Here is a 19,345-nt window from a genome sequence, read left to right on the forward strand (position 1 = left end):
GCCTTCCTGGCTTAAAAATGTCTCCAGTATTTTAGCTGCAGCCCATAGGGAATTCACTGAACAAAAGGAGGAAAAATGTCACTTCCTATTGGTAATACTTCATGGGTTCATTGTGCTTCCCCACTCAGATGCTGCGTGTCCAGGTAGAGCATGGTATGAAACACTTGGAAAGAAAACAGTGACATGGCTTGTCATTTCCTACTGATACAAAGTCAAATGAAGCCTGGAAAAACTTTAAAGGGAGGAAGGGAGCTTGCTCAGACGACTAAGGCACAATCCTGTGCTCAACTGGAAAAATCTCACCAGCATCCTATCAGCGGAAGGAAGAGAGGCTAAGGAGACGGACAGAGGGTTGAGGTCACCCAGAGCACTGGGAAACCGCAGGAGAGGTTGAGCATAGCCCAAGGGTTGCAATCCCGCTGGGCCACTGCTCTCCCCTTTCCACTAGGAAGTCATGACAGCCTGTCCTATGCATGATATTGATTAATAGGTTTAGGTCTGGAGAAGCCCATGCCTCCGTCCTGAGGGTGGAAGAAGGCATATTTGCCTTTGGGGAGGGCTCTGGGCTCCTTCCTCCTGACTCACGGGGCAGGTGCCACCCATTTCCCAGTCAGATACCAAGGGACTGAGCTACATCCCAACAACTCCTCCTGCTGACAGACCATACTAGTGAAAAAAAAATCTGATCCTCTTCCTTTTACTGGAGTGGGCTGGGCTCTGCCCTGCAGGGCTCAGGGCAGGGGCTCCAGGGGCCCCGGCTCTTGTGGGCTCCCCAAAACTCTGAGTCCTGGTGAAACTCTCATCTGGAGAGCCTGGGACCACAGGTCAGCTGATCTCCAGCTGATCTTTTTTGGAAGTCATCTGTCTGGCAGTTGAAGTTTATAGCCACTAAAATCTGTGTGTTTTCTTCCCTCATTTTTTATTGGGAAACCTCAGTAGGGTTTCAGCCTGTAAGCTGACATCCTAACAAAAGCTGGGAGTTATCTTTCCTTCAGACTTCACTTTGCTCAAGACTAGGTAAAGTCAGCGTGCCCTAGGGGTGGCCCCCTGGAGAACACCTCGCCCAGCCAAAGATGGCACTCCACAACCTTTCTGGGCAACCCGTGCCAGCGCTCGGCCACTCCCACAGGGACAAAGTATTCCCTGATGTCCAGAGGGACCCTCTTGTGTTTCACTTTGTGCCCACTGCCTTTGCTCCTGCCACTGGGCTCACAGGTCCTTTCCGCCCTTTGTTCACTTCATCCACACATCCATCCATCTGATACCCCTCATTGGGATTCCCAGGGTCTTCATTTCCTCATGGCAAAAGAACTGCAGTGGCAGCAGATCAGCAGAAACCAATTTGCAGCTTAGAAGTTCGTCCCTTCCTTAGGGCAAAATGTTTTCCTTTCCCCAGCTCACAGTCTTATCCTTGCTTTTACAACCTTGGAGGAAAAAGACCTTTTGTATTGAAATAGCGATTTAACTGATGACCTGATCCCCTCCTGACTTTCCTCCCTGCCTGCCACCACACACTGGTGGGCAGACAGTAAAAAATTCCTGCAGTTGCCAGAGAAGCGGCTGCTTCCCAGGATGGAGCATTTCACAGCCATTGGGAACACGTTTGGAGGAAAAAAAAAAAAAAAAAAATAGTACAGTGCTTAATAATACATGCCTGTTTAAATGGATCCTCAAACGCAGTGACAGACCCTGTCCAAACCCCAGCACCAGGAGCAACTCAGCATGGCCGGGGAAGCAGCTTCTGCTCCAGGCTGGGAGGTCAAGCTTCACTCAGTATCTGTTCCTTTGACCGATCTATTTTTAGTCTGAGTTTGGGTTGCTATTTTATTCTTTTTGCATAAACTTTCCAAGTCTAACTGGGGAAAGCTGTCAATTAGTGGTTCACCTCGTTTCCAAATGTTCGCTGTTCACAGCATTCTGAGAGTAAGAATGAAGACAAACATGGAAAAACCTGATAAACAGACAGTGAATTATTTGGATCTTTCTGAAACAACACCCAAAGTAGCCAGTAGACAAAACAGAAAATTAATGAGGTATGCACTTATCTGTCCCAAGCCCCCAAAAAAACAGCAGCTGAAGTGGCGTAGCTGGAATCTCTCCAGGCTGAGGTATCCACAGGGAGGGAGCCATGAGGCAGAAGCAGCAGCAGCAGCAGCAGCAGCAGCAATGCTATGGGAAGAACACTCAGGACTGGCTGTGGGATGGAGTTTCAGCAGTAAAATCCCTGCAATTTCCCAGAAGAGCAGCCTAAGGAGAAAATACTGCAAAGGAGAGCTTGCAAATTGTGGACTAGTTGGTTTGTGCCCCACACATGGCTGTGGGCATGACACACATCCGGAAATTATATGATCCAGCATCAACGTCTGGACTTGCTGGAAGGCAGCATGCAGTGCTGATGTGGCTGTTTGAACTCCCCACTCCTGTCTTGAAATTAGCCTCAAGTTTGTTGCCAGGAATGCTGGGTGAGGTTGCAGGAAGCAGTAAATAAATCCTTCCGAATCCTGAGCGAGGCAGAGAATGGAACAGTGTGGGAAAGCAAAACTGTGAAAAGGAGAAAAGGAATGAAACCAGGTGTGGAAACCATTTCCATTCATCAGGATGGTGATATGGCCACAAACCGAAAATTTCAGCAATGTTCTATTATGTGTCTCCTTTGAGAGAGAATGGATTTTCTCCTTGGAAGGGCATGGCTACTCTCAAACTTCCAGAAATAAGTGGTTTAAAAGAAAGACAAAACGCTTTTGCAAAGTTACAAACCTATGCAAACAATGCGGTGCTTGATTATCTCCTTGGATAGTTAAGTACCCATAGGCTTTCCTGGGTTCCAGTACTCCTTAATCATTTTGCAGTGAGTTCATTCATTTTCAGCCACAATAAAAGAATCCAGCAGATCCACAAACACTGTTGTGAGAACTCCAAAACCAGTCAATGCTATGGAAAGTCTGCTCAGCTAAAGAAAAAACCAGCACCAATTACAGCAGAGAACAGCAGTCAAAGGGGTGCAGAATCCGTGTCAAATATTTCCTATGCCTGCTTTTCCCTTGCTTTCAGAGAGGAAATGAGAAAAGCTCCAGGACACTGATTTTCCTCTTAGGAAGTGGTAGAACAAAGCATTTTGTTAAAAACCTTTTTTGCCATGTGAAATAATTCCAAATAAATTTTAAATAAAAACATTTGAGGTTTTTCAATTCAGAAATGCTGATTTTTCTTTTTGTAAAAAGTCACGTTACTGTAAAGTTGAGATTCAAGAAAAACTACCAGACACCAAACTTCCCTAAAAGCAAAGAAATCAGTGATTGAAGTAAAACACTATGAACAGTTAACTGAATGGAATTAATTACCTTTTCTGCACCCAATCTTCAAGCTGTGAGTTCAGCAAACACTTGACTTTTAACTTGATCAGTGTTTCTTCAACCATACTAATACAGAAAATTATGATGATCTTTTTACTTCCATCCTAAGAGATCTGGTCCTATTAAACTTGGGTTCATCCAATCTACCTGCAAATGATGCTTATTTTGGTATACAAATTACTGTCAACCTCTATATACCAGCAAGAAAAACTAAACCCGGAGAACGAAAATGAAGCACTCCTTGAGGATGCAACTAGTGTTTATATAAAAATGCTTCCTTTAAGCAATTATTAAGATGTAATTTCAAAATGACAGTTGGGAAATAGCTACATTGAAATGTGAGCAAGCACATAAGAAACCTTAATTCTCCCTGGATCAGTTGGGGGAAACTGATTTCCTATAAAATAAATTATCTTCTCCAGAGCACAGCATCTGATAGTAACGCAAGAATGAGGAGAGGCTATAAAGACCACTCTGAGCAACACCAAACATTCCAGTGCATATTTACGAGATCTCTTATCTATGAAACAGATTAATGTCTCCATATCCAAATTACAAGTTTCTAATAAAATACCAAACATCAAGAGAATCCGTCCATTTCTTTGCAGAGAAAAGTGCTGCTGCAGTCACAGATAAATATGAACATTTATTGAACATCTAAGGCCACAGAAGCGACAGTTTCAGCTGCTCTCAGAAGAATCTACCACACACAACTCCTTGCTGCAAACAAGAACATCAACCAAGCAGCTTAAGAAGGGGTTTGCAGAGCTTCATCTCGGACCCCATTTGATGTCTTTTACACCGTGAAATTGCCTTTTCAGAGCATGGTTGTCTGCCCACTCAGCATTTAGAAACGAGTCGTCGTCCTCCTCCTCCAGTTTCTGTGACAGAGAGGGGAGGGAGGCGGTGAGGGACGCAGCCTGAGCTCTGTCGGGGCAGCCCAGCTCTCAGGCACCAAAGAACACTTACCTTGAGCTCCTCCTGCTTCCTGTAGTAGTACAGCATCATCTCTTTTTGCTCTTCATGACTGATCACAGGCTCCCGCCCCGGAGCTCCTTGTCCTTTCTGGAAGGGAAATTGTAAATGGTGCTGATGGCATTTGTGACACAAAAGAGAAGCTGCTACACAAAGACATCGAAAACCTTTCTTCAGACAACTGGATGCTCAAATTTAATAAGGCCCCTCAGGACAAGAAAATAAAAGCTGAGAAACTATGGCTGCATTCACAGAATCACAGAATGGTTTGGGTTGGAAGGGACCCTGAAGATGATTTAATTCCACCCCCTGCAGGGACAGGATCACCTTCCACTAGCCCAGGTTGCTTCACGCCCCGCCTAGTCTGGCCTTGGACACTTGCAGGGACCCAGGGGCAGCCACAGCTTCTCTGGGCACCCTGTGCCAGGGCCTCAGCACCCTCACAGGGAAGTGAGGGTTATTCTTTCAAGTGAGGTTTATTTTTTCATCTCTGTATCTGAATCATGCTGTCAGTTTTGTGGACATCAATGGAAGATGCAAACAGGATTGGGTCTATTTTACTTAAATTTCCATTTTAAAAGACATAACAAATCTGTTTTAATGGTTACTCTAGATATGTCAGGATGGACCCACATCTTTAGCTCCCCTACTAATACAGACACAGGATGGCATAGGATTCAGTAAAGTAAGGAGGAAAGTAAGGGAGTTACAAACCACTACAAAGAAAAGGAAATTTCTTATCCAGGCAACTGTGCTCCTGGAAGAAATGATGGACAAAGCAGGAAACACCTGCTGTCAGCAACTGCAAACACAACATCTTGCATGGAGATGGTGGATGCTCTCGAGAACAAACAGGGTCTGAGACGGTTTAGGCAGAGAGGAACCCCTGCACTGCTCTTGCTCTTCGAGCAAACCCTTCAACTAATTAAATAAACAACATTCCTGGAAGCCTACACTTCAGCAGCTATTGAGATGCCACACCATTTCCCAGTGACCCTGAGAGGAAAGAGAAAGCAAATCTGGTCTTCAAAGTGACAAACACGTAAATCACCTGACTTACCTGTCAGGGATGCACTGCAGAACCCACTGCAGGTGGCAAGATTTGCCATAAAAGTTTTCAGTTTGTATTTCATCTGTTCTTTAAATACCTCTTTGTTGTATTTCACAAAAATACTATAGAGCAAGAAATAGCAACTACAGAATGTAAATGACAGGCTAAGTACTAAAGAAAAACTCAGACTATAATCCATTCAAATCTTAAAATAGGTGTACAGTTTTAAGATGCTCAAACTGGAACTAATCTAATCCATTTTATACTCTATGGATAGTTCCACAGAGAACAGACAACCAAGGCTGAGGAACTTGTAAAGCAATCTCCCGGCAATACTCACTTTCTGGATCTTGACAATGATGGTTGTTTTCTCATTTTTGCCTACATAGTCAGAGAGCAACTTTGTTTCTTCCAACTGCTTTCCTGCCCACCATAACTGTGCTTCCGATTCTTTTATAACTTCAGTTCCAGCCTGTGACAAAATAAACAAGGTGAAGAGTAGGGGGGTGTTGTTTCTTGCTTTTTTTTTTCAAAACCAGATTTTTTTTTCTGGGGGGGAAAAAAAAAGTTTTCTGGAATTCCTAACATGAAGTGTAATTTTACACTCTACTTCTACATCTTTCTCCTCATACTCATCTATGGCATTTTTATTTATATTCCAGTCACTCTTAGTCTAATATAAACACTTCGGGCAACAAATTCTTCACACTGGAGGTGAAAACAACCTTCACTGATAAGATGAAGGACAGCATAGTGCATGTTAACCCAGGACTATGTAAAATGGGAATACATTACTGCGTACATGAGTTCCTGACAAGTCTTCTTTGTCTTCGAACTCCATCCTGATTGGATCATGTGGAGGCAATCCCATTGGATACACAATCATCACAGCCCCCCGGAGCTGCTCCAATGCATCTTTCACCATCTCCATATTAACACACACATTGGCCTGAACTTGTTTCTGAAATACAGACAGGGATCATTGGCAATACAAGCAAACCTGCAGAAAGACTTTGCTTTGTGGCCAGTTCAGAGGTTAAGCGATGGGATACCTGAGCAGAGCTAACAGGCCGCACAAAGATATTAGGAGGGCAAATTTCCTCATTGGAAGACTGACCTGTAGTCAGTATATTAGTGCTTGTTAATAAACCTATCTTTATTCCTTTTAAGTTTGAGCTGCTTTGCTTTCTCCTAATCCTATCTCACAGAAGAAAAAGAGTAAATGATTTTGGTAGACACTCAGGAACTGGCGAATGCGAAGCCACTACATGAATACATCTCTCACCTTTGGCCCCTCTGTTTAGCCTGCTTACGCGCGGTAGGGGAGGAAACAAAAAATGAAGACCTTCACTGAACTGTGCAGGAGACCACTGCCTTTGGAACACAGGACTCAAGCCAGGACACATATGACCACAGATGCCAGACAGGGATGCTTTGGCTCCAAGCAATTGTGATTCATGAACATGATTTAAGCCAGCAAAATTCAAGTGAGGGATGGAAAAGGGGCTTAAAACTTGAAAAAAAAAATAGAGCACATGGGAGCAGAAGTGTAAAGCCTGGGAAACTGCTCATGCTCAGAGATCTGTAAGACCAAGCCCTTGAGATTATCCCAAACCCTATTGCAAGGATAAAGGAGAAACGTGACACATCTGGAAGAAAAGAAATAAAGGTCTTCTCCACAGATTTAACAGTTTCTTAAGTACTAAGTTAAGAGAATGTTGCCTCCTTGTGGACATTCTTGATCTGGTTAACTGGCCAGTACAACCTCAAATACACAGGCATATTTCTTCTTTTTCGTCATTATAAAGTGGTGAACCAAACAAACCACTCCCCAAACTATCCTTAACCTCCATTCATAAATATTACTAAATTTTTGTTTCGAAGTCTTACAAAATCTGCCTACAGATTTGGCAATGTGAATCTGAATGGCTGAGAGCACCGTCCCTTCAGGGCAAACCTTGTGCTTGTCTTTGAAAACACACACTCAGCAAGACTAAGCATGAGTCCAAGTGCTTGTCAAACCAAGGCCTAACCCCTGCCCCATCCCTGAAATGTACAAGGCCAGGCTGGACTGAGCTCTGAGCAACCTGGTCTAGTGGAAGGTGTCCCTGTCCCTGCAGTGGGGTGGGACTGGAGGAGCTTGAAGGTCCCTTCCAAACCAAACCATCTGTGATCCTGTGATAATCTAATCTGAGACTAGAACACATTTTTCAATTAATTACACATAAAAGTCAAAAGACTTCATTAACTCCAAGAACAGCACAGAATGCAGTTAATTTTTCACCAGGAAGCATGACAAGCATTCACCCAAAGGACACATCAACAGCAAATTTCAAGGATAAAACTGTATGTGATTTAATCGTTCCACATGGGCTTGGCTGCCAGCATGCCCTTGGAGTTTAGTATCTGATTCCTTAACCTGTTGAATCACTTGCCAAAAGCCTTAAAGAAAATCATTAACCAAAATATCAGGTTTTATTAGACTATTTACATCGCTTCATGGCATTTCTCAACAACTGTCATCCCTTGCACTGAAAAAAGTCTGATTTTATTTAAGATGCCAAACTCCACAGCACCTATTAGGAAAGCCCCACATACCACCTGAGGAAACTTACCTTAGAGATCAACGCCTTGGCTTCTTCTATTGTCTTCTTTATAACTTGCTGCATTTTTTCATTTGGAGCTAAAAGTAAGAGACATATTTCATAGTGTACACTTACTGCAAAGAAACCAGGCACACATCCTGTCCAGATTCCACTGTGAGCAAATGAAACAGTATCAAATCATAAAGCAGGAGAAACATCACTAAGCTGCAGCCTATTTACCAGACAGATGGTTCCTTCCTGTATTTCTTACTAACTTAAGAAATAAGCAGTATTTTTCATGGGACAAACAAACTTAATTTTCCCAAAGACATGTGACTGGTATCTGCCCCATCCCTGGAAGCGTTCCAGGTTGGACAGGGCTTGGAGCCATGTGGTCCAGTGGAAGGTGTCCTGTCCTATGGCAGGGGAGTGGAAGTGGATGACCTTTAAGGGCCTTCCTTTCCAACCCAAACTATTCTGTGATTCCACGATTCTATGATCTGGAACTTCATTTAGGACAAAGGTTCTCAGTAGAAAGCAACAACCATAATCCCATAACCTCCACAACAAAGCAAGGCTCCTTCCCTGCTGGGCTACTGTGGACTGTACTGGCAGATATGCTTTAAACTGAGCATAACAACTTGCAGTTTTCTGACTTTTCTTTTGTAATTAAAACCTCAATCTAACAGTGAAGACAGTTTTGCAAATACACTGTACATTTCATATCACAGTTATCTATTTTAATTGCTATAAAAAGCCTGTCCTCAAAAACAAAAAACCCAGCTAAAGCACACTCATTCCCAGTTTATGACCCATCTGAGTGCATCATTTGATAATACTTGGTTTGGCTTACATACATACACAGTACAATATTCTAACTTTGTCAATATCACAAGGCTCCTCCCACTTACAAACACATGTTCAGTGAATCTGAGTCCCAGTCAGTGAGAAAAAAAGAGAAATATTAGAAAAATAACCTGTAAACATATCTTGGAGTCCCCAGGGAAAAGCAGCTCTCAAGTGTACGTTTACAAATGGGGAGAGTAAACTAAACTGGAGAAGTCCAGCTTGCTCCTACTGATTGTTTATGTGCTGAAGAGATATACAGCCTCATCAGCCTCTTTAGGCTTGTTATCAGCATTACCCCAGATTCTAACCCAAGACAGAATTCCTGTGTGTGGAACTTATAGTTTGACTACCCCATTCCAGAATTAGGGATTTACTGTTCCCTGTTATATTATAGATTGTCTGTGTCTGAAGGGAAAGAAACCAGCATTGACATTTGACTTACCAAATCCATTTCTTCGCCCCATTTCATCCTTCTTGAAGACACTTCCACCGCTTGGGACACACTTCTCTGCCCACTCATCCTTTAACTTCAGCTCTTCTATCTGCTCATCTGTCAGGCCTTGCATATTGTAAGGTAAGGAAATACCATGCTCTGCCAGCTCCTCCATCTCTTTAGAGTTTTTAAAGAGCAAGATTAAAAGTCTCTGTTACTATAGTCCATTTACAAAAGCCACATGATGTACATGCAGGTAAACCTTGCCCCTAGCTCTTAATTTTTATACGGGTTAAGTACAGGGAATAAAGAATAAGGGATATAAACACACATATATGGATATGGATGGTTTAATTATGTTGAAATTTATACATTTTCCATACCCGTAAAACAACGTACCAAATTACACTTGCAGGGATGCAAACGCTCATGGTACTCAGTGGCCATAAGCCTTTTTTTTTATTATTATTTCTCTGGTCAGATTTTTTAAAACTTCAGTGCAGCATCAGTATGGCCTCAGACACCCCGCAAACACTGTGGCTGCTGCACAGCAGGTGTGGGTGGGCTGCACCCCCAGGTCAGGCTCACCTAACAGGAATCTCTGCTTTGACAGCCCCCATGGCGGGGTGGGAAATGTTTTTTTGCACTCATTCAGACACATCACTGACTCCATTGCATGGCAGGGGATGCTGCTGGTGGCCAGTATAACCTCACACACACATGCTGGGGCACTGCTTGTCACGAGGGAGCACCTCACAGAGCCCTGAAGGAGGGCTTTGGACAGCGGCCTAGAGTAACGAGACAAAGGAGAATGTCTTCAAACTGCCGGAGAGCAGGGGTAGATGGGATACTGAGGAAAAATGCTTCCCCGTGAGGTGGTGAGGCCCTGGCACAGGGTGCCCAGAGAAGCCTCGGCTGCTCCTGAAACCCTGGCAATGTCCAAGGCCAGGGTGGCCGAGACTTGGGCTAGTGGAAGGCGTTCCTGCCCACGGGAGGGGGTAGGACTGCGCGAGCTTTAAGGTCCCTCCCAAACCAAACCATTCCGCGATTCCCTCATTAAAGCAGCCACTACCGGCACACACTGTGTAAGAGTTTTCAGCGCTGTGCAGCGCCCTCTCTAAAACCAGAGCCAGGAATTCACACGCGGTGGCGCTGTGCTATCAGGGCCCCATTAAGAGCCGAGGCGGCGCGTTGCCGCTGCCCGGGCGGTTCCTGGGGGCCGCTCCCGGCCCCCGCGGCCCCAAGCCGTACCTGAGCACAGGCGCTGCACCTTCAGCCGCCCGTTGTGGATGCGGGCGGCGAGCGGCGCCAGCTCGGCCAGGCGGGCGCTGCCCGGAGCCTCCAGCAGAAACTGGCTCTCGCCGCCGCGCTTGACGTGCAGCCGCACCATAGCCGGGCCGGGGCGCCCCCTCAGCAACGGGGCCGAGTCCCTGGATACCGGAGGCGGGGAGGGAGGGCGGGGACCGCCCGCGCCCGACGCTTCGGGAGGCCCTGGGAGCGCGGCGGGGCCGCTGCCACCCCGGCCGGTAGCACCGGAATCCTTCGGGATCCGCGGGTAGCACCGGGATCCTTCGGGATCCGCCGGGACGCTCCGGCCCCGCCGCAACGGCGCCTCCGCCGGTCCCGCGAGCGCTTCCACTTCCGGCCACCCCGTGAGGGCACGGGAGCCGCTTAAAGGGCCCGCGCGCCCTCGCCCGTGTCGGCAACGACAGAACGTCGTACTAGTTGCAGCTGAGGAGTTTGATGTCCTGTTAAATTAACTGTTTTAATTAACCATCACCTACATGTACACAAACTATAAATAGCGGACTATTCTTATATTACTCTCAGCCAGTATTTAGCAAAGTTGTTATACGCTACTTTTGCGGGGACAGCTCGGGAAAAGTCCTGAAACATTCGGTTTTGATAAACTCACTCCAGTATGTCCAATGAACAAAGCCCGAGAGAGAAAGAGGGATCAGTGAGGTTGGGCACCTAGAATGAGGCATTTATGGATCACAAGGACACTCTACAGAAACTACCAGATAAAAACTCAGTATATGCACTGGAAATCCCCTACTCAAGAGAAAAATATAAAAAGACTAAAAATACGGACTAATTAGCATAAAAAGTGAGAAATCGATAACCAGTAAATGACAAAATACTAATTAATGAAAGATAATGATGTAATTTAGAACCAATGAACGTTAATGTCTTTGCTTACTAAAAATGTAAATAAGTGAAAAAGTTCTGTGTCTGTGTGGAGGCTGGAATTTTGTCAGGCACACAGCCCCTGGCCAAGAATAAAGTAATGCCTGACTTGCTGACACTAAAAAGATGGTTGCAGAGGGTTTTATTTATCCTGACAATTTAGGAGGATTTGGTAACACGGGGACACAGAGAGAGCATGACCTCCTAGACCACAAGTGTGGGAATATTTCACGTGTACCTGGGTGTCCCAGAGGACACAGCCACGGACAGGTGAGCGGGAACACTGGGACAGGGAACACCGAGAGTCCAGGGACACAGAGTGGGGAGTGGGTCTCACCTCCACCCTCTGTGTTTTCAGAGCATCTACTGTTGCTCATTGTTCCTGTCAATACTCGGCAGGGCCTTACTACAGCTCATACATAGATATACACACACACACATATATACACTGAAATTTTGGAGCATTCCCTGTGGTCCCCACAGTCCTGTGAAGTGCAGAGGTACCGCACGCCAGGTACAGTTCAGATAGTTTTTAATCACTGCAATTAAATATTTGACAACATGTTTATCACGTGACTCCCACTAGCAAAAGTTCCCACCTGAATTTGGTTTGCTAATGTAAGTATATACCAAAACATCAACCACACAGATGTTTGCAGCAACAGCATAAAACAAGGTAACTCACACACTGAAGCACACGTAGTACCACTGCTGTTCCAAATGTACAACTCGAATGACCTGAACGGAAAAAAGCGCAATAGAAAACTCACTATCACTCCTCTAGGCGGCTGCAGCTCGTGGCTAACCAGGGGCTGTCCGAAGGAACAGTGGATTATTTCATGGATCATGTCGTGAGAGCATCTGAGGAGTTAAAAAGCGTGCTGCCCTGGGATATTTCACTACTCTAAATACAATCCGAGCCTGTTGTTTCACCCCCTGGCTGGCAGACTACACAGTCTGCAATTGGTAAATACTGCTTTGTATCTCATAACCCAAGGCGACTTTTTTCCAGAGGTTGAGGAAAAGCTTGCTGTATCAGCTGTTTCCAATTTGTGGGGAAAAAAAAAAAAAAAGAACTATAGTTAAAATAGTAATGAATAAATGGATGATATGGAACAATTATCCTGAATTAGTGCTAGTGAGTGTATGTCACAATAGGATTCAGTAGCTGAAATGTACTGACACAGGAGATTAATTGAATATATTAATATGCAAAGTTTTGTTTCTATTTTGAAAGTAAACTTTTTGTTGTGCCTCGAATTCAAATATAAGCCTTACAAATATTCATAGCCTCTGTTATAAATTAAACAGCTTCTAAACAATACTTGTCAACATTCAAATCTCAATAAACTTTGGCAGCTCTTTGGTAAATACTTATAAATATCAACTACCAAAACAGTCAAAAGGGAGGGGGGAAGCTACCGACAGGGAGCCTCGTCTTGTGAAATTCCACAAAGGAGAACAGAAATGAAAGAGCTCCCCAAGCAAAATCTGTGTCCAGGATTGATAGGTTTTAGTGAGACAGTAGCTCACCCTTCTTCTCTTTTTGTCTATTCAAATACTATTACAGCAAGAATTTAATAAACTTCAGACTACTTTTTGTGCTCTACCATATATACACATTCAAAATTTATACACAAGCAGAAGTGGCTGTTTATGAGCAGAGTTAAGTTTCAGTGCATTTAACAATTAATTATTGCACACAGAATAATCTCAAATGCCCAATTATTCTACTGGATAAATGTAGCAACAAATATAACCTTTTGTATCTCTGACCATCTATCTGTCTGTAAAATCGTGAGTTGGTGACACCTTGGGTGCCAGGGAGGGGAAGGGATCTGCAGGGGACCTGGCGCCGGTTGCTCTGGATGGCACAGGGGGCGCGGGTGGTTTTCTTGCTGGCATCGTACAGAAGCAATCAGTAGAACTTCTATTCCAGTCACCATCAAAGTTAAAGTCTGAACAAAGGAAAGTCTTTTGTTCAGTTCCCAGCAAACCTGGGTATCCAGCTGATTTCCCAGAGCCGAGTCGCTTAAAATCCGGAACACTCGCAGATGGCTTTAGCGTCGTGTTAAAGTTATCGTCTTCGTCAAACGTCACCCACCCTTTGGGCTGCACGTTTTCTACCTTGAGAGACTTGCTTCGCAAGAAAAACGTATTTTCAGCTGCATCCACAGGAAATACAGGCTTGCTTGTGTTACAGCTCGGGGGGGGCAGAGGAGGGAAGGTGTGGGAAGCAGCAGGTCCTACCAGTACCTGTGAGGTTATCCCAGACGCCCGCGTTTCCGTCCTAAATGGGTTCCCAGCGTTAGGAGTTCTTTCAGTGAATGGATTTGAGCAGCTCAGCCCAGTAATAAATGGATTTGGAGAGCTGTGTTGATGTTCCTGTGATGTGTGAAAGGTTGGAACAGGAGGCATTGCTGGCATGCAATTTACAGCATTCAGACTATCCGCATCTCTTTGCCTTGCTGAAGGCCACTGCATCGACTCCTTCTGGTTTAAGGATGGAGCAGGTGATGTTCGGACAGACGTCTGCATCTTGGACACGAGCAGCTGAAATGACAGGTCTTCGAAAGGGTCACTGCTGAGCTGGGGTTCAGGGTTAGTGCCGTACGTCCTGTTGGGATCCAGCTGCAAAGGAAACAACGTGCTCAGGAATGATGCAGCTGGTTCCAGGTTATTCCTACTGCCCCACTTCTCACTCCTCGGCTGAAACTTTAACCCCGTTTTGTTTTAGCTAGAATGAAAACAACAGCCCGGATCCCCTGTCTAATGAAAGGCCTGAAAGTTGTTAAACACCACTCCCCCCTCCTCGGTGGTCGATGAAGCTGGTACCTGCTTCCTGCAGGTCCCAGTCCCAGCAAGAAACGCTAAGTGAACTTTGGATAACAAAATGTTCGGGAAATGCTACTGTATTCTAAGCAAGGGATAGCCCAGCACAACTATGAAATTAAAAGCTCCAAGTTAAATTGGGAATTTATCATACTGATGTTACGAGCAGCATTAAAGCACCACAATGAAACATTAGTGTTATTAGTATATGCAGTCAGACATTTCTATGTAGACAGGCATCTGTAGGCAACTCCAGTATTTCTTTGGCATGGAAACGGACAATCACTGGTTTCATAATTAAAAGAACAAGTTATCCTTGGAGAAGACAGAATTTCTCAGCTTTTCAAACCACAATATTCCTGTTTTTATACACTGCTTCAAACAACAATGCAACTTTTTTACTTGTACAAACTGTCCAAAAAGGTGGATTATCTACTTTGTTCAGTATGCACAGTGACAGAACAGAGTTTGGAGCTTCCCCTTATCAAATGAATTAAGCTTAAGTTAAAGCAGCTCCTAAGACTTCAAATGCCACAAAAAGATTTTATGATTTTAACAGATAAACTTAATATACCCAAACGGTTGAATTGACTGTCTATAGCTGAAGTTTTTTGCAGAATAACATTAAAACAAAACAACTGAGTAACTTAGGGGAAAATGTGAAAAATTGACGTGTAGAAGGAATAGAAATCAAATGCAGCTTGGCACCAGCTGCTTAAGTCCTGGGGTCGTTTAAAAGTACAAGATCCCAAAGAAACTATGAATCCAAATTGGTCGTTGCTCTAAGTCAAAATTTGCTTTGAGTAATTCTGGAACCAAATGATTTTAAAATTCCAACAAACAGATTGTTTTACTTTGGGTCACAGTAAGTTCTCTGTTCCTTGAGAAATGCGACATATGGGGTTTATTTTGAAAAAAAAAAAAATTGACAGTGCAATAGCATTAGGATTCACTTCCATTAAAGAGAACATTTACTACCAACACTGATCTTTTTTTTTCCCTGGACAGACCGAGATCAGGAGGGTCAGCAGTGACTAAGCAACATAGGTGAGGGTCTAATTGTTTCATAAAAGATGATGATGCAAAACAGTTGCTGTGGCCCTAATAAATGCAGTCTCATTTTTAATGCACTATGAAAGGAAAAAGCAAACTATGGTATGACAGTCAATCCATGGATGCAGACAGGTGGTTTTTAACGGGGATGGGACTGCAGATGTATGAAAACAACATTCATACATCTTTTCTGCTGGAATAGATGGAGACCACATACAAGATTGGTAAATAGTCAGATACCTGTTACCCTGACGGTTGCTCCTGCTTGTGAAAGAGAAACAGACATCAAAGGAAAGAAAATTAGGAAGAAAATCCAAGTAACAAAGCAACCTCACATTAAAAATACTTTCAGACGTTTTCACAAAGCCATTTTTTGAGCTATGAATATAAACCACAAATATTTACTACACACTACACTGAATTTTCAATTTCTGTTGTCTTCTACCGTAAGCTCAACTATTAAGACTATAAAAAAACAACTCAAGTCTGTTCTAATGATATTTCCATACAGACACTCATCGTGCAACTGATTGTGCTACTTTTTGGAGATGAGAAATAAGAAAAAAAATTGTAATTATCTGAGCAGAGGTGGTTTAATTCTAGTCATCTATTAACATGAAAAGCCCCATAGCTCTCATTCTGGGAACCGTGCTGGTATTATCCCTCATCTACAGTTTTGCAAGCTGAAAAAACCATAATGCCTCTCATTCTGTGGAACCTTAGAATCTCCTTTCTTTACAATAAAAAAGGTCTATTTACAATAACTAATTTTCTTTTTCAATGCATGGATTGTAGAGACTCCTGAATATCCACACTGTACAAGTAATTCTTTTTATAAGGAGAGATTTAGTTTCCTCAATATCATGATCAAAATTTGCATAGAAGAATGGGCTTGGAATTCACTACCTCTCAAAAGACTTTGTATTTCTTTAAAGACCTATCCTCAGAAAACTATTTTTTGGTCTAAGTTTCCAAAATGAAAAGCAGTTCACAGGCAAAGAAAGAGGTTCAGGAGAAAGAAAGAAAAAGCATTTAAAGATTTTTTCAATTTGAATTCAAAAATCAGCTCACTGAGGACTGAATCTGGCTGCTTCACTGTGGTACAAAACAGGCATGAACTATCATAGCAAAAAAGGGCTTCAGATACAGGCATAAGGAAAAAACCTGAGCAGCACTGAAAACCTGCTTCTGCGTTTTTAAGCACTAGTAAGAAACTGTGGCTTTTCCTAGAAAAAGTTGGTTTTTTTATCATAACAGTCTAAATTTCTCTTAAGTATTTACTAATATATTGATTTAATTTATTCACTTAGTATCCTCTCCCTTCAATGAATGATCACCAACATAAAGCACCGCATCATGCAACAACTATTTAAAACCTGTGCTAGGTACTTACTATACAGCTTGTCATGCACATATCATTATAAAATTAAATTTCTTAGATTGAGTGTTTTTCCATACAAAGTTGCCAAATGACAACACAATTTTAAGAACGAGCTGTCCGTAAGTTGTAAGGCCATCATAAGAAATCCTAAATTCAGTGTTTAGTATTTGAGATGTTAGTTATTCATGGACAATGCATAAGCAACCATTACTCTCCTACAGCCCCATGACCATTGAACCCAATCTTTGAACCCTTATTTTTGCTTCTGTGCTTGGTTTAAGGGCTCCTCACAAGCCTGCAGCATACAGCACAAGCTGTGTTAATCTACATAGTGAAAGAAGGTATCCACAATGGGTTTTTTTACTCACTTGCTGCTGGGAGGGAGCAGGTTCAGAAGGCAAACTGTGAGACGAGCGGCTACGGGGCGGCGGCTGGGGGGGCTCCAGGCTTTGCGGGGCACTTGCCTGAGATGGATGCGGTGCCACAGGGATCAGGGGCTCCTGCATCCTTAGCACAGGAGTGCTGGGCTGAGCAGGCGCAGCAGCCTGAGGCTTTAGTGGTTCAGGAAGCAGTGGTGAGCCTGGAAGTACATTTGCAGTGATTTTCACGGTAAGGAACTGTAACGAATCTGAAGGATGGCAGGATGGGGAAGCACCAGAGAGAACTGCAGAGATGGGGCTGTGAGAACAGCAGGTGTTGATGGAAATGGGACTGGAAATCATCAAAAACTCAGCAGACCTCCATGAAAAATTGTCACATAAGTTTAAGCCGACAGAATGCAGGGTTCGATGGGATAGCAGGAAGAAATTCTTTCCAGTGAGGGTGGGGAGGCCCTGGCACAGGGTGCCCAGAGAAGCTGTGTCTGCCCCTGGATCCCTGGCAGGGTCCAAGGCCAGGCTGGACAGGGCTTGGAGCAACGTGGACTAGTGGAAGGTGGCCCTGCCCCTAGCCAGGGGCTTGGAATTAAATTATCTTCAAGGTCCCTTCCAACACACACCATGCTGTGATTTTACACAAAACAAAGAACCAGTACATTTTCTCACTCCAAAATGTACTTCAGTTGTACTGAAAAGTATTTTCATACTATTATAAAAGGTGTATTTTTATATGCATAAAGATAAAGGGGTTTTTAAACTGTAAGTTTAGGAAGCTGCTTTGAGAGTCAGACATAAATGCTATTCCAAATCTTATGATTACAGAACTACCAATGCATAGAGTGTCTGGTGGCCGACAGCCAGAAGGGACACAACAGCGTGCTCAGACCAGACTGCAATCTTTACACAGTTTCTGTGATACATGAAATCTATGGGTCAAGATCTCATGTGGTCTTGAGATTAGCACCTAGAAAGGGTCTGCAATACTTTTGGATGCTTAACACAAACCGTCAAATGCTATTACATCCAAGAATCTTAATTTCTACTGAACAGTGGAGACAGCTGTTGACAACAAAGCATTCCAACCCTAGACTGTAGCACTTGACTGAACAGTGCCATTTATATTTAACTTCTAAAGGGAACTTACCCCTTGGTGGTTCAGTCGGCTTGGTCTGAGTTTCAGGCGCCGGTCTTGCCCCCGAGGGACGGATATGGCTTTGTGGGGCACTGATAACTCCAGCTCGGGGAGGAACAGTCTGACAGGAAAGTTGATAAAAAGAAAGTATTTTAGTTCAACTTTGGATCTGTAGTCATCTACTGCTAAATGATTCAGGACAATCAGGATTCTGTGAAAAATAAATTCTTTGATAACAGCTATTGAACTGGGTTTTTATGCACGTGCAAGAACAAAAAATGTACTTTCAAAACATGATGATGGTTCAATTCAAGGCAAAGGATTTTCAGAACTGTTTTCGATTTTACATAAATATTTACCTGTGCAATGATGCTAGAAACAGTTACTATTTTGCTAGTATTAGTAAGATAAATTCCCTAAGTCTGTGAATCGTAAGCAACAAAACCAACCAACAGGAGCAACTACTTTATTTGGAGGTCTCCTGTTTCTCAAGAAACATCATGAATGAAACACACATTTTGCCTCGTGTGAAGGCTGAAGTCTTCCTGAAGGTGATGGAATAGAAGTTAATATGCTGGGAATGTGAATTTAAAAGTCTACATCAGTATTTAAAGAGACATGGGAAGCTATTCCAGATTACAGCTGAAGCAGAGTAAATTACAAACACCATACTGAAAGCTGAATAAAAGGCCCTGGGATAAAAATGCCAGACATCAAGGGAAAAAGGATTGTGAGACAAGACAGTTTGTGAGATTTGTTTCCTGTAAAATGTTGTGTACCAGTGGACATTCTAGAAATGGTTTCCAGGGCAAACTCTATGGCACAACCATACACAAAAATTAATCAAAACCAAGCAAAGAAACTTCACCACTATAAAATAAAGCATCATTCCTCATCTTAGTTTTCCTAGCTGTATGTCCCTGACTTTGTATATCACGTGATTCCTTATGCTTGGCTAAGTCCCTTTACCAACTTTCAGCCACCTGACCTTGTAAATTCCTGTCTGATCTGAGATTGCCAAGATGCATTTTGTTATTTCTTTCAATATTCTGATATTAGGCAGGAGAATGATTGGATTATATACCAAGATGTATTTTTAAAAACTAAAAGTAGATTAAAATAGAACAGAAAAGG

The 19,345-nt window shown here is 43.3% G+C and overlaps 2 protein-coding genes across 16 annotated transcripts in view; both read right to left on the bottom strand.

The window, feature by feature from the left end:
• Nucleotides 1–3,840: 3,840 nt before the first annotated feature.
• On the bottom strand, nucleotides 3,841–11,418 carry CFAP298 (cilia and flagella associated protein 298). Its single transcript, XM_040089896.2, has 7 exons — nucleotides 10,498–11,418; nucleotides 9,256–9,423; nucleotides 7,995–8,062; nucleotides 6,182–6,340; nucleotides 5,720–5,851; nucleotides 4,323–4,418; nucleotides 3,841–4,234 (listed from the first exon to the last, which is right to left on the bottom strand). Exons 1-7 carry the CDS (start codon nucleotides 10,634–10,636, stop codon nucleotides 4,124–4,126), a joined length of 873 nt encoding a protein of 290 aa, XP_039945830.1. The 5' UTR covers nucleotides 10,637–11,418; the 3' UTR covers nucleotides 3,841–4,123.
• A 533-nt stretch (nucleotides 11,419–11,951) lies between these two features.
• Nucleotides 11,952–19,345, bottom strand: part of SYNJ1 (synaptojanin 1) — a 50,133-nt gene continuing 42,739 nt past the window's right edge. For 11 of the 15 annotated variants that reach the window (XM_040089565.2, XM_040089522.2, XM_040089615.2 and 8 more), the window contains 3 exons: nucleotides 18,224–18,332; nucleotides 17,071–17,282; nucleotides 11,952–14,067 (listed from right to left, as the gene is read on the bottom strand). In XM_040089565.2, the coding sequence (XP_039945499.1) occupies nucleotides 13,216–14,067; nucleotides 17,071–17,282; nucleotides 18,224–18,332 (1,173 nt within the window). In that variant the 3' untranslated portion in view covers nucleotides 11,952–13,215. Of the gene's footprint in view, nucleotides 14,068–15,561; nucleotides 15,586–17,070; nucleotides 17,283–18,223; nucleotides 18,333–19,345 lie in introns of all 15 variants that reach the window. The other 4 variants (XM_040089647.2, XM_040089694.2, XM_040089626.2 and 1 more) reach the window with 2 other exon arrangements.

The sequence above is a fragment of the Hirundo rustica genome, chromosome 2 (assembly GCF_015227805.2).
Source record: "Hirundo rustica isolate bHirRus1 chromosome 2, bHirRus1.pri.v3, whole genome shotgun sequence".
NCBI lineage: Eukaryota > Metazoa > Chordata > Aves > Passeriformes > Hirundinidae > Hirundo > Hirundo rustica.

Bases quoted from the DNA above. Each gene is read 5' to 3' on its own strand.
- CFAP298 (XM_040089896.2), bottom strand. From the start codon at position 10,636: ATGGTGCGGCTGCACGTCAAGCGCGGCGGCGAGAGCCAGTTTCTGCTG. The intron at 9,424-10,497 runs GTACGGCTTGGG...AAAACTCTAAAG, and splicing joins GGTGCAGCGCCTGTGCTCAG to AGATGGAGGAGCTGGCAGAG. The intron at 8,063-9,255 runs GTAAGTCAAATG...TCTTACTTTTAG, and splicing joins GGGGCGAAGAAATGGATTTG to CTCCAAATGAAAAAATGCAG.